Raw genomic sequence first — 12,089 nt, forward strand, 5'->3', positions numbered from 1 at the left:
TTTAGGCAGCATGGAACTAGGGAAAACATCCTAATGTTTCCCTTCTTACTGATCTGTGTAACTTCAGTACACATTGGCACCATAAACATTTTTGCAAACGCCTTTATCCTTTAAGTTGTTTCTTCTTTTTTTTTTACACTCTTTTCAACAATTCTGATGGCTTTAAATTTATTTATTCTAGAGAGTTTTATGTTGTCAAATAGGAAGTCAGCAAGTATCCAAGTTGTCTGGGATGCCTTAAAGGCATTTATTAGAGGGTGCTATTTTAAAAAGATCTTGGTTAAAAAAAGAGAATTTAAAGTCAGGGAAATGAAGCACTCTCAGGACGTTGAGCAGAAAAGACGAGACTACGAGATAAAGGCGGATGAAACATCGCTTAGAGAATTAAAGGTTGCCCAGGAGGAATACGCTAGATTTGTGAGAGACAGAGCTTATAATAAAATGTTATTTTCTGACTACAGGAGATTTAGGGAAGGAAATAGACCAGGCCGACTTCTGTCTAATATTATTAAGAACCAGACACAAAATAGTAACATCTTTGCTATCAGGGGAGAAAATGGTAGGCTAGCTGTAGATCAAAAAACGATAGAAACAGCTTTTGTAAATTTTTATTCTAAGACTTATACTTTATACTTAGACACGTTATTGTTTAATCATATATCTTTGCCCAGAGTAACAGCAATGCAGAAGGGGGTATTGGACTCCCCACTCTCTTTGGCAGAGTTGGAGGCAACTTTGGCTTCTGTCGCCAGTAATACGGCTCTGGGGGCAGATGACTTACCGTATGAATTCTATAGAAGACATGCTAAGGTGGTGATTCCAATTCTGCTAGAGGTGTTAAATCAGTCTATTTTTGATGGAGAACTCCCTGGGTCTATGGAGGAGGCTGTTATTGTCCTTATCGGAAAGAAGGGGAAGGACCATCTTGAGATGGGGAACTATCGGCCAATTTCGTTGCTGAACATCGATTTCAAATTGTTTTCTAAATTAATAGCTAGGAGGCTGTCAAAGGTTATTACGGCTTTGACTTCGGAAGACCAAAATGGCTTTATGCCAGGGCGTACAGTATTTAATAACATAAAGAGGATGTATATAAATATGCAAATACCCGCAGAGGGGAACAGAGCTGTTGTAGCATTGGATGCTTGTAAGGCATTCGATCAGGTAGAATGGCCATATTTGTGGAAGACTCTTGAACATTTTGGTTTTAGTGCTAAATTTATAGAGTTGATCCAGTTGTTGTATAAACAGCCCTCGGGTAGAATTCTTATTAACGGTGTGGTGTCTCCACAATTCAGTATTCATAGGGGGACTAGACAGGGATGCCCGTTGTCCCCTATGTTATTTGCTCTTTACATCGAGCCTTTGGCAGAATGGATAAGGTCTTGTGGTAAATTTAGGGGTTTCGGCCTAAAGGGAGATAATGAAAAAATCCTTATGTATGCGGACGATTTGCTTCTCTTTGTTGTCGACCCCGAAACGAACCTTCCGGGGATAATAGATGATTTTGGGGTGCTAGGCAATCCAATGGGGTTGTCGATAAATTGGAGCAAATCGTTCGTTATGCCTCTGGATAGAGACCTAAGGGATGTTTTTTGTAACCTGAAAGTTTGTAGTATGGGGGAGGGTCTCGAGTATTTGGGGGTAATGGCGCCGGTAGACCCCTCTTTATATATAAAACAGAATATTAAGCCTCTGATGGACAGGATAGCGAAGAAGGTTATGGTGTGGTCAAGTCTCCCTATATCAATGTCGGCGAGGATGGCTATTATCAAGATGGTCCTTCTCCCCCAGATAAATTTTTTCCTGGCTGCCTCACCAATTTGGATACTAACTAAGTGGTTTAGGAAGATAGAGGTATTACTTAATGGACTGATATGGGGAAGAAAGAGGGTGAGGCTCCGTTACGGTCGGTTCTGCCCAAGGATGGATAGGGGTGGCTTTGCTCTCCCGGACTTCTTTTTATATTTTTTGGCTTTTCAATTTGCTTATATTATTACACATAAGGAGTCAAGTTGGGTTTTTTCAAACCATATGAAATATAGGGATAGGGGGATTTTTGAAAGGTTAGAATCAGGTGGTGTACAGGTTTTTTCAAAGGGTATAGATTTCTTTGGCACATTGACACATAAGATTTGGCAGGAAATTAAGAAGGTTTGTAAGATTAGAGGGAGTTTGGCATGTACTTTATGATATCATATTTATTCATTGTAGTATTGGGTGAAATTAGTTTTCTATATGTATATGTGTGTAAAAAAAAAAAAAAAAGTATTTATTCTAAGACCCTTAGTATTTTTACCAATGCATGTTCTTCCTCCTTCTCATAACTGCAGATTACTACTCTGGATAGCAATATTGGGAGTGTGTATTGAGGCAAACCAAATGTTATAATTACACATCCTTGGGCTCCAGACAACACATTTACCTGTATGTTGTATTCTATACATTTGTCATATATGTAATGTATGTGACAAATACTGTGGGCTAAAATCAATTTATCATTCTTTAGAGATGCTGCATGGTGTCATATGATCAGACTATTTTTTTTTGTGTTTGCAGAGTAATATCAAACAGTATTCAGCTCCTTGTACAAGACCTAGATTCTGCTTGTGATCCAGCACTAACCGCTATGAGCAAGGTATGCACATGTGGAACTTATTTGTTCTTCAGACTAATCCCAGCATGGAAGATAATGCAGACACATGTCTTCTAATGCGTTAAACCAGAGTTTAACCACTGGCAACAAGGGTGGCCGTCCTTGGCTGTCCTTGTAATGCAAGTTTGAAAACTTAAAGGGCTTGTACAGAACAAATTCACTCTTCGCTTATCCACAGGATAGGGGAAAAGTAGGTTTTGGGGGTCCGACCTCTGTACCCCTGCCAATCTCTGCTTCGGGCCCTGTTGGCTCTGTTATGAATAGAGCCGCGGGTCCGGCACATGACCCGCGACTCTATTAATTCCTATTGAGCATCAAAAAGAGCAGAGTAAGCCGTAAGAGAGATGTTCTGGGCTTCATAGCAATGAATAGAGCTGTGGGTTGCGTGCCACACCTGCAGCTCTATTCTTAACAGAGCCGGCAGGGCCGATGCAGAGATTGGTGGGGGGTACAGAGGTCGGACCCCACGCGACCTCCTATTTTTCCCCATTACTAGGAATTTTGGAAAGAAGGATAAAATGGCCTATAAGTCTCCACACACCTATGTGACGCCCTCCTCATGATTTCCTGGACTCTTAGGCTGCGTCCACCTTCTTCTTCAGCCAACGTTATTCAAATGCCGAACAATCGGACTCTTGCTTGAGTTGTGTTCATCTCTAATGAAGATCAATGCTCTGGATGTATTGGTTTCATCTGAACTCACCATTTCATAGTTAGTTTGTTGCTCCCTCTGGAACATTGATCTTGGTTATTCTGGATTTCTTGTTTTGTGTGGTACTTTGTATCATCTTGTGCTGGGTGCATTTAAAGTGTTCTATAAATGTTCTACATGGCCGGAGTACCCCTTAAATTTCAATGCAGCTTTTCTGGTTTAGTGCCCGTTCACACTACGGAATTCGGGGTGAATTCTTCACTGTGTATGTGTCTAAGCATAGAGGATATGTTAACATGAAAAATAAAATGGTTAATAAACTGTATGGAAAATAAATAAATAACGGCCATGCTATGTCATTTTACCAATCCCAATATATGGGCTTCCTGGTATGTTGGTTCCTCCCCGGTATCAGCCGAGGCAGGCAGGCAGCTGTGTGCAGACAAATTGCTATCAGCAGGTAGGAATTGCAGATGCTGGGTTTTTATTATTATATATGTTGGATAGCTGCAGTTGAAAACTACCTGGATAGTTCCCAAGCATAACACAAGGGGGAAAACGTTTAAGGCCTGATGAGAAAATTTATTCTGACAGGGGCAAAACAGCCACAGCGGAGTTCAGTTTTCCCCTAATGGCTTTTCATGCTGCTGCTTTTCTAAGTACAAGGAGAAGGATGATAAACCGAAATCTCAGTTCACAACTATTTTCCAACCACTTTCCATTGTAAAGAACAGAAAAAATATTTTTGGATTATGAAAATGGCAAAGAAAAGTGAACTAAATATCTGTGTTGTAATCATAGACACTACAGATAATCCCTTTGTGCTGCAGGGACCTGAGATTATTTACTGCCATGTTAGTACCCTGCCATCAAAGCCTGCAAACCGCCCTGACTTACACATGTATTTAATGTAGATTTCGGAAAATAGGTAAAGAGAGTTTTGTGCAGTCCTTCTCTCTCTTTACAATGAATCAATACAAAGATCTATATTGTCCCTATTTGCACGCATATATCCTACCTTTATTAATTTACTAATATCCAAGCCACATCTCTAGAAACACCTGGAAAATGGAATAGTTTAGTTATATAGATTTATAATTTATTTTTATTTTACAGCTCTCAAGTCTTCCAGTACTTATTAGCTGCTGTATGCCCTGCAGGCAGTGGTGTCTTATTTCCAGTCTGACAGTGCTCTTTGCTGCCACCTCTGTCTGTGACAGAGTAGCAAATCCCCAAAGAAAAACTTTCCTGCTCTGGACAGTTCCTGTCACGGACAGAGGAGAGAGCACTGTGTCAAATTGGAAAGAATACATCACTTCCTGCAGGACATACAGCAGCTGATAAGTAACGGAAGGCTTAAAGGGGTTGTTCAGCAAAAATCTTTTTCTTTCAAATCAACTGGTGTCAGAAAGTTCTATACATTTGTAATTTCTATTAAAAAATCTCAAGGCTTCCCGTACTTATCAGCTACTGTATGTCGGAAATGTTGTTTTATTTTCGGTCTGACACTTTAAATAGAAGTCTCTGAACCAGTTGATTTAAAAGAAAGAAATTTCACCAGAGTTCCCTTTTAACGCAACATTTCCTAATAATAAAACCTCTGTGATATTTCCATATACAGATGCAGTGGCAGAATGTGGAACATGTCGGTGACCAAAGTCCCTATGTTACCTCCATTATCCTACATGTGAAGCAGAATGTCCCAATTATTCGAGACAACTTGGCCTCCACCCGCAAGTACTTCACTCAGTTCTGTATCAAGTTTGCTAAGTAAGTTACTAAATGTTTGGTTGACTTAATGAATACAGCTGTCTTTTATCGTTTGGTATATTCCAACATCCAAGTAATTTTGCCTTTAGCAGAATTACTAGAAACAATTTCTCTGCGGCTTCTCGGGTTTATTACCATAGAGGGAAATCTGAGGCCAACACAGCTTCAATGGATAACATAAGTGGATCAAGAATTGTGCCAAGGATACCCATTTGGTATTTTAAATACATGTAAATAGTCGCTTTGCTAAAAGTTTTTATACAAATTAAGGGTTTTAGTTTTTCTTCGTTTGTATTTATTTGTTGATACTACTTGATTTTCCTGGCAATGTGCTCTAAAATAATACTGAAAAATATTGTTGCTAGGTTTCTCGCAACACTGTCCAAGAAAAACTGTGGTTTAACCAATGCTGACTTAGGCTGTTCTACTTTTCTTATGGGCCTTGCAATAGACTACATATTGCTTTAAAGTGTCACTAACGTTTATTTATTTTTATTTTTTTTTCAGAAATCAATAGTACAGGCGATTTTAAGAAACTGTAATTGGGTTTATCAGCCGAAAAATGCATTTTTATCATGAGAAAGCAGTTTGAAGCTCTCCCCCCTGTCTTCATAGTTCTCTTATGGAGAGGGGAGGGGTGGAGGGAGATGAGGCACCAAAACAGGACAACAGAGTTAATTTACAGCTACATTGCCCAGCTATCTCCTCTGACAGTCAGCGCAGACCTCTCTGACCTCTGAATACAGCTTTCATGCAGCTCACGCTGTGTAATTCTTTGTTCTCTGCTCTCTGCTGGCGACTAATCTCCCTCCTCCCCCTCCCCTCTCCATAGAACAGACAGGGCTGGACTGATGTAAAAGAACCAGATTTCCTGATAATGAGCAGTAAATGAGAAAGAGGAGGGAGGGGGGGGGGCTGGAGAAAGTCTATTTAAATGCAGATAAGGGCATATTTGCCTAATAAACCCAATTACAAAGTTTCTTAAAATCACTTGGACTATTGATTTCTGCAAAAACGGTGACACTTTAAATTAGAAAATACAGGTTCCTATAAACAGCAGCGTTTTACTGATGACATCTGAGGACATTTTTAGGTTCCCACTGTAATAGCTAATGTATTGAATAATTGTGCATTCTAGTACAAATTATGTTTCAGGAGGGTAATGGAAAGGCATTGAAGGGGGTTGGGGAGAAAACTTGATGACCTGGCCCTTTTTCTGGATCTCCTCCTATCTCTCCAGCTGCACTTTTAGTGTCTTCCACCCCTACACCACCTCCTCTCCTTGCCCCCTCACTATTGGTGTCCCCCAAAAGTTCTGTCCAAGGGCCTCTTCTGTTCTCCATCTATACTTTTGGTCTGGGACACATTATAGAATCCCACCTCTATGTTGATGACACCCAGATCTACCGCTCTGGTCCTGATGTCAACTCTCTGCTATCCTGGATCCCAGAATGTCTATCAGATATGTCTTCCTTCTCCTCTTGCTTCCGAAAAACTCAACATGGACAAAACAGAACTAACCTTCTAATGTTGCTCCACCCCTCCATCTAATTTGTCAATCACAATCAATGGCTGCACTTTGTCCCCTGTCCCCCAAGTCCGCTGTTTTGGGGTCACCTTTGTTCCCTAAAATGATTTTACCCTGTCTTTTAAATGGCACATTCAGACCCTGACCACCTCCTGCAGCTTTTACCTTAAAATGATTTCCCGAATCTGCTCTTTTCTCAACCCTGACTTGACAAAACTGCTGGCACATGCTCTCATATTATGATCTGATATCCTGCTGCCGTCCCTCAAACAACCTCCGATCCTCCGGTGACCTTCTTTTGTGCTCCCCCCTTATTCGTACCTCACACAACTGCATCCAAGATTTTGCCCGAGCATTTCCATACACTTTAACTCACTACCCTGACACATCTGTCTCTCATCCTCCATCAAGACCTTCAAAAGAAACCTGAAAACACATCTCTATAATCCAGGTTACAATTTACAATAATTCTGCACCATTCTTTTACTAGCGGCCCTTTGCCTTCTGTTTCCCTCCCCTCACCTTGTGGATTGTAAGATTGTAGATAATATTGATCTGTGCTGTCTGTTTTCAGATCACACAGTGCATACTTACCATCCGCGCTGCTGTGTGATGCAGCTCTGTCAGCTTCCATACTACTGTCCAGATCCTTCTGTGTCTTCAGGCTGCTGTCCCACCCCCTCCAGCTGTCAATCATTCTTCTGGAGGCGGGGTGGCGACCTGTAGTTACAGCAGCTGGGGAGCGGGATGGGAGCTGACAGTGCTAAATCACACAGCACTGCAGAAGGTAAGTATGCACTTCTTGCGTAATCTGGAAACTGACAGCACGGATATATACGTATCTGTCAGTTTCCATGGCCACATAAACAATACAAGGATTGTTCATGCAACCCTGGACCCTCAATTAATTGCGCCGTTTAAATGCAAACGAGTGCAGATTGGCGTCCAGCCTCACCCTTACTGTCACAGTGTACGTCCTCTACTATCCTGCTGTCTCTAATCATGCAGCTCCACTGCCCCCCCCCCCAAATGCTGTTCAGTTGTTGAATTAATCTAACATCTGCACCTCTTAGTGTATTAAGAAACACAGTGTTCCCAGGGCTTGAGCAATATCCCGAGTGGTATGCTCCCGCTGTGTTCTAACAGGAACCCCCTGTCTGAGGATGCTGCCTCTGCAGACAGCTGTGGCATTCATCAGTATGAACTCGGTCACAGTCTATAGCATTCTTTCCCCCAATATGATGATACGTTCCATACATATATCATTGTAACCAACATTAGCCTCATTAACCACTTGCAGAAATCTTTGTTTCTGAATACAAACACTAGGTTACAACATTTACCTGGGCTGATCTGCTGGCACTGGATGGAGTGGCATGTTAGACTATGCAGAGGCATATCCTAAAAAGAATACTTATACCACTGTTTGCTTATAGAGTGTCAGATATAACATCCTTCTGTAGGAGGTATACATTGGGAAATACATTGTATACCACTGGTAAAATGCTATAACAGGGCTCTCTTTGGACAGAGCCTTGATTTTAAAGATTTTTTTCCCTGGCCAGCCATAGTAAATCTTTCTGTATATCCGTCCTTGAGTGTTTGTATTGATATTTGCTAGTTCCCCTTATTCCCCTTTTGTTTCCCCCCCTCCTGCTTTACCAGGCTGAATGCTGAGTAGCCCCCCGCTGTTCTTGGCTAGGCTGAGAGGTAGCCTTTAGGACTTATTTAGACACCTGGTTTGTGCAGCCTTTCCAGCAGTATGGGCAAGCTTCACATTTCCTTTACTTATTTATGTTTTGTCCCGGGACCAGCTTTATATAATTATGCCATTCTCCATGGATTTTTTAATATTGTTTATTTTATTTAAAACACTCCATATTTTTGTCTATGCACAGGACAGGGATATTTTAATGTTTACAAATTACTGTACATGGCTATAGCCTTATTGTATATATTATTGCTTTATGTTTAGGCTAAAGCCTTTTATTTTTCTTTATTTTCCATATTCCTGAAATCATAACCTACATGTAACATTATGTTTATTGGTTTCACATTATGATAGTTATAGCTACACAAGCAGAATTAACTCCTATTCTCCTACGATTCCCTATGACTTATAATTATTATTCCAAAAAAATTAGGCTATGGAAGCAAAGGGTGAAAACACACGAGCTGGTGGCCACATGCGACCGGAATGCGGTAGTCAATCAGCGCATAATTTTATTGGTAAACTCATACACTGATTGGCTGCCACATGCAGCTGGCAGATTGTGTGTTTTCACCGTGAGGGTAGCTTCACACACACACTGTATCGCGGCAGATTTTCTGCTTCAGATCCGCAGCAGATTTGATCTAAATCACTGAACGCAGCATCAAATCTGCACCATCAAATCTGCTGCAGATCTGCTACGGATCCTGTACGTGTAAATGAACCCTAAAGGGGTTATCCAGTACTACCAAAACATGGCCACTTTTTCCCCTCTCTTGTCTCTAGATTGGGTGGGGTTTGAAACTCTGTTCCATTAAAGTAAATGGAGCTGAATTGCAAAGCACACCTAAACTGGAGAAAAGAGAGAGGGGAAAGGTGGCCATGTTTTTGTGGCACTGGATAACCCCTTTAGGGCTCATTCACGTGTTCAGTGATTTTTAAAGACTGCGATGTAAAGTAAAGTCTGCCAGCTAGTTCCATGTTTTGTGAAAAACCGTCTGTGATTGTCACTGTGACATCACCCCAGTATACATTCCCTATGTGCAAGAATCCCCCCCGCCCCCCATTATGCATTGCACCATGTGTAGCACCCCATTCCCCCAGTATGTTGTTTACATGTATACACCCCTTATGGCATCCCCCAGTAGATTGTACCCCTGTGTTAGGCTCGCCATTTAGCCAGCACAGCACACCCCACCCCTCCTCTTCTCATCCTCTCCGGTAGTGTGCCCGATAATTTCACTACTGGTGCCGTCACATCAACGTTCAAACTTCACACTATTGGAAAATCCGTTCTACGATCGTGATCTGCACTAGGATATATCCTTTTTTTTTTGCGGCACAGATTGTCTGAATTATATTTTTCAATGTCAGTGGGTCAAGGTCGTTTAATTAATGGTAACAAGATGAGATACAATGCATAAACATTTTTTTTCATATTTAATTGCAGATTGGCTTAATTTGGGGTCATTCAGTTTTGGGGTTCTTTATACGTATAATCAATAAAAACAGTAATAGACTCCTTTTAGGTTTTCATCATGATTCATTTAAGATTTTCTCAGATGTTATAATGCGAGCAATGGTTTTTTTTTGTTTCTTTTTTTATGCGCTGTCTATTGTTTACTGTTTTAGAATGACAGGCCCTTGGAGGTTCCTGTGATAAGTATGGTGTATACCGTGCAGGGGTTATCTACATAAGGGAAGCATTTACAGTTTTCTTTTACTTAAGAATCACAAAGCTATAATTATAGTTTGTGGCTAAAGAATATCGATGAAGTGAATCCACACTGGGACTTGGTTCACACTACGTTTTTGCAATCTGTTTTTTTTCTCATCCGTTTTTTGCAAAAAATGGATGAAAAACTGATGGAAAAAACGGATGCAATTTGATCTGTTTTTCCATTGACTTCCATTATAAAAACAAACGGATCAAAATGGACCTTTTTTTAACGTACACAAAAAAGTAGTCAACCTCATTTTTGTATCCGTTAAAAAAAAAAAAAAAAAAAAAAAAAAAAAAAAGGATCCGTTTTGATCCATCTTTTTTTTTTCTTCAATAATTGTAGTCAATGGCAAAATGGATCATAACTGATGCACACAGTTGCATCCGTTTTTCTCATCAGTTTCTTGCAAAAAAAACGGATGAAAAAACGGATTGCAAAAGTGTAGTTTGAACCCAGCTTTAGCTGTAGTACCACACATCAGAACTGCAGTGTGTGGCTTCACTGTGAAATCTAGTTACCCTTCTAATAACTAGTACGTCCGTTATATTGTGTATTGTAATGCTGGGACACTACTTGTATATGAAATCTTATTCATTATTTACTTTAAATTTTTTTTTATTTTTATTTTATTTTGCAGCTCCTTCATTCCAAAGTTTATCAATCACCTTTTTAAATGCAAGCCTATCAGTATGGTTGGAGCTGAGCAGGTAAGTAGGGTTTCATTTAATATCTGAATACAATCTGTGAAGGGAAGGGGACACTAGCATTATACTAGTCCTTAGTGGATTGCAGAGATGATAAAGCGATTCACTTTGCTATTACTATAAATTTGCTCATCTCTAATGATGACCATTGTGTTGCTTTCATTTTTCAGAAAACTTTTCAGGTACACTTTAAATACAGTATGATATTATTTATGCTGTTAACGCCACTTTAGTGCTACCAATCCTTACAATGGGGGAGGGGCAAATTTTTGAAGATCCGCCGGTCCCATAGGCCCAAAGAGTTGTCAGTCAACCATTGTTGACCATAGAATGGGGCCTACGGGATGGGCAAAGAGCGGGGGGTTCACGAGCGGCGGAATTCTGCGGTGAAAAATCGCAGAAGTTTTATATTACAACTATTAAATTACAACTTTTCGTAGGTCTGTATAATGCACAGAACTTGGTTACCATTATACTATATAGCTAAACTCGCTCTTGTCTTGCTGCTTTAGATTATCACCTTCCAAATATGCTGCTTGGTAATTTATGGTTTGTTGGTGAATGCTGATGAAATATCAGTCAGTTTTAATTTTTTTGAAGACCGTTCAAAAGTGACACCCAATATGGCTGTGAGGTTTCACACTTATAGAAATGGCTAGCACATCAAAATATTACCAAATTTTGCTATACGAATAATATATCATCAACTTTAAATTTCGGATGAAAATCCCAGTCACTGATGATATTCTGTACAGTCATGTAAATCCTGTGTAACTTTGCAAAGGCTAGTAGTCTATGCTGATGATATACTTTAGTCTTTAGTGTACAGTAAGCCCTGACAACCTTTACTAAGAACATCTGGTACGCTATTAAGGCACAATAGGTCTGTTTTCTTTGACAAGCTGTGTCTAGTAGTTGTGCTGACACTACTTGCAGAATTTGGTAGCTTTGACTTGTCTAGATCTGTGCTTCTACAAGATAATTTCAAGCTATAGTCTGCAGCCTTTTTACCTCTCTGATCTTTCATGAAGTTTTTTTTAATTTAAGATAAAAGAAAAAAAAGAATAAAAAAAATGTTTTAAATAAAAAAAACACCTTAAGAATAAAGGAAAAGGAAATGTTGTAATATTACAGTAACAATATTCTTATAGAAATGGAGGACATTGCATCATTTCCAATCTCTTACTGTGTGTAGTAATAACTACTGGCAGAAAAATGCAACAATGTAGTGTATGTTTTTGCTCTACTTGTTTGATAAAATTTGGGTTGTATAAAACAGAATCTATGAGGCCATTGTAAAGTAAGCCTTATGTTCACCATTGATTCTTTTAGATGATAACTACC

General features: G+C 39.8%; 2 protein-coding genes across 2 annotated transcripts in view; one reads left to right on the top strand and one right to left on the bottom strand.

Moving 5' to 3' along the window:
* VPS53 (VPS53 subunit of GARP complex) overlaps nt 1–12,089 on the top strand; it is a 107,388-nt gene that overhangs the window by 75,239 nt on the left and 20,060 nt on the right. The window contains exons 17-19 of the mRNA XM_069971207.1: nt 2,560–2,638; nt 4,930–5,078; nt 10,679–10,748. Coding sequence (XP_069827308.1) covers nt 2,560–2,638; nt 4,930–5,078; nt 10,679–10,748 — 298 coding nt within the window. The remainder of the gene's footprint in view (nt 1–2,559; nt 2,639–4,929; nt 5,079–10,678; nt 10,749–12,089) is intronic.
* The window catches only part of LIAT1 (ligand of ATE1), a 100,591-nt gene that overhangs the window by 995 nt on the left and 87,507 nt on the right, over nt 1–12,089 (bottom strand). The gene's annotated exons all lie outside the window — the stretch shown is intronic.

The sequence above is a fragment of the Dendropsophus ebraccatus genome, chromosome 5, assembly GCF_027789765.1.
Source record: "Dendropsophus ebraccatus isolate aDenEbr1 chromosome 5, aDenEbr1.pat, whole genome shotgun sequence".
In the NCBI taxonomy this organism is placed as follows: domain Eukaryota; kingdom Metazoa; phylum Chordata; class Amphibia; order Anura; family Hylidae; genus Dendropsophus; species Dendropsophus ebraccatus.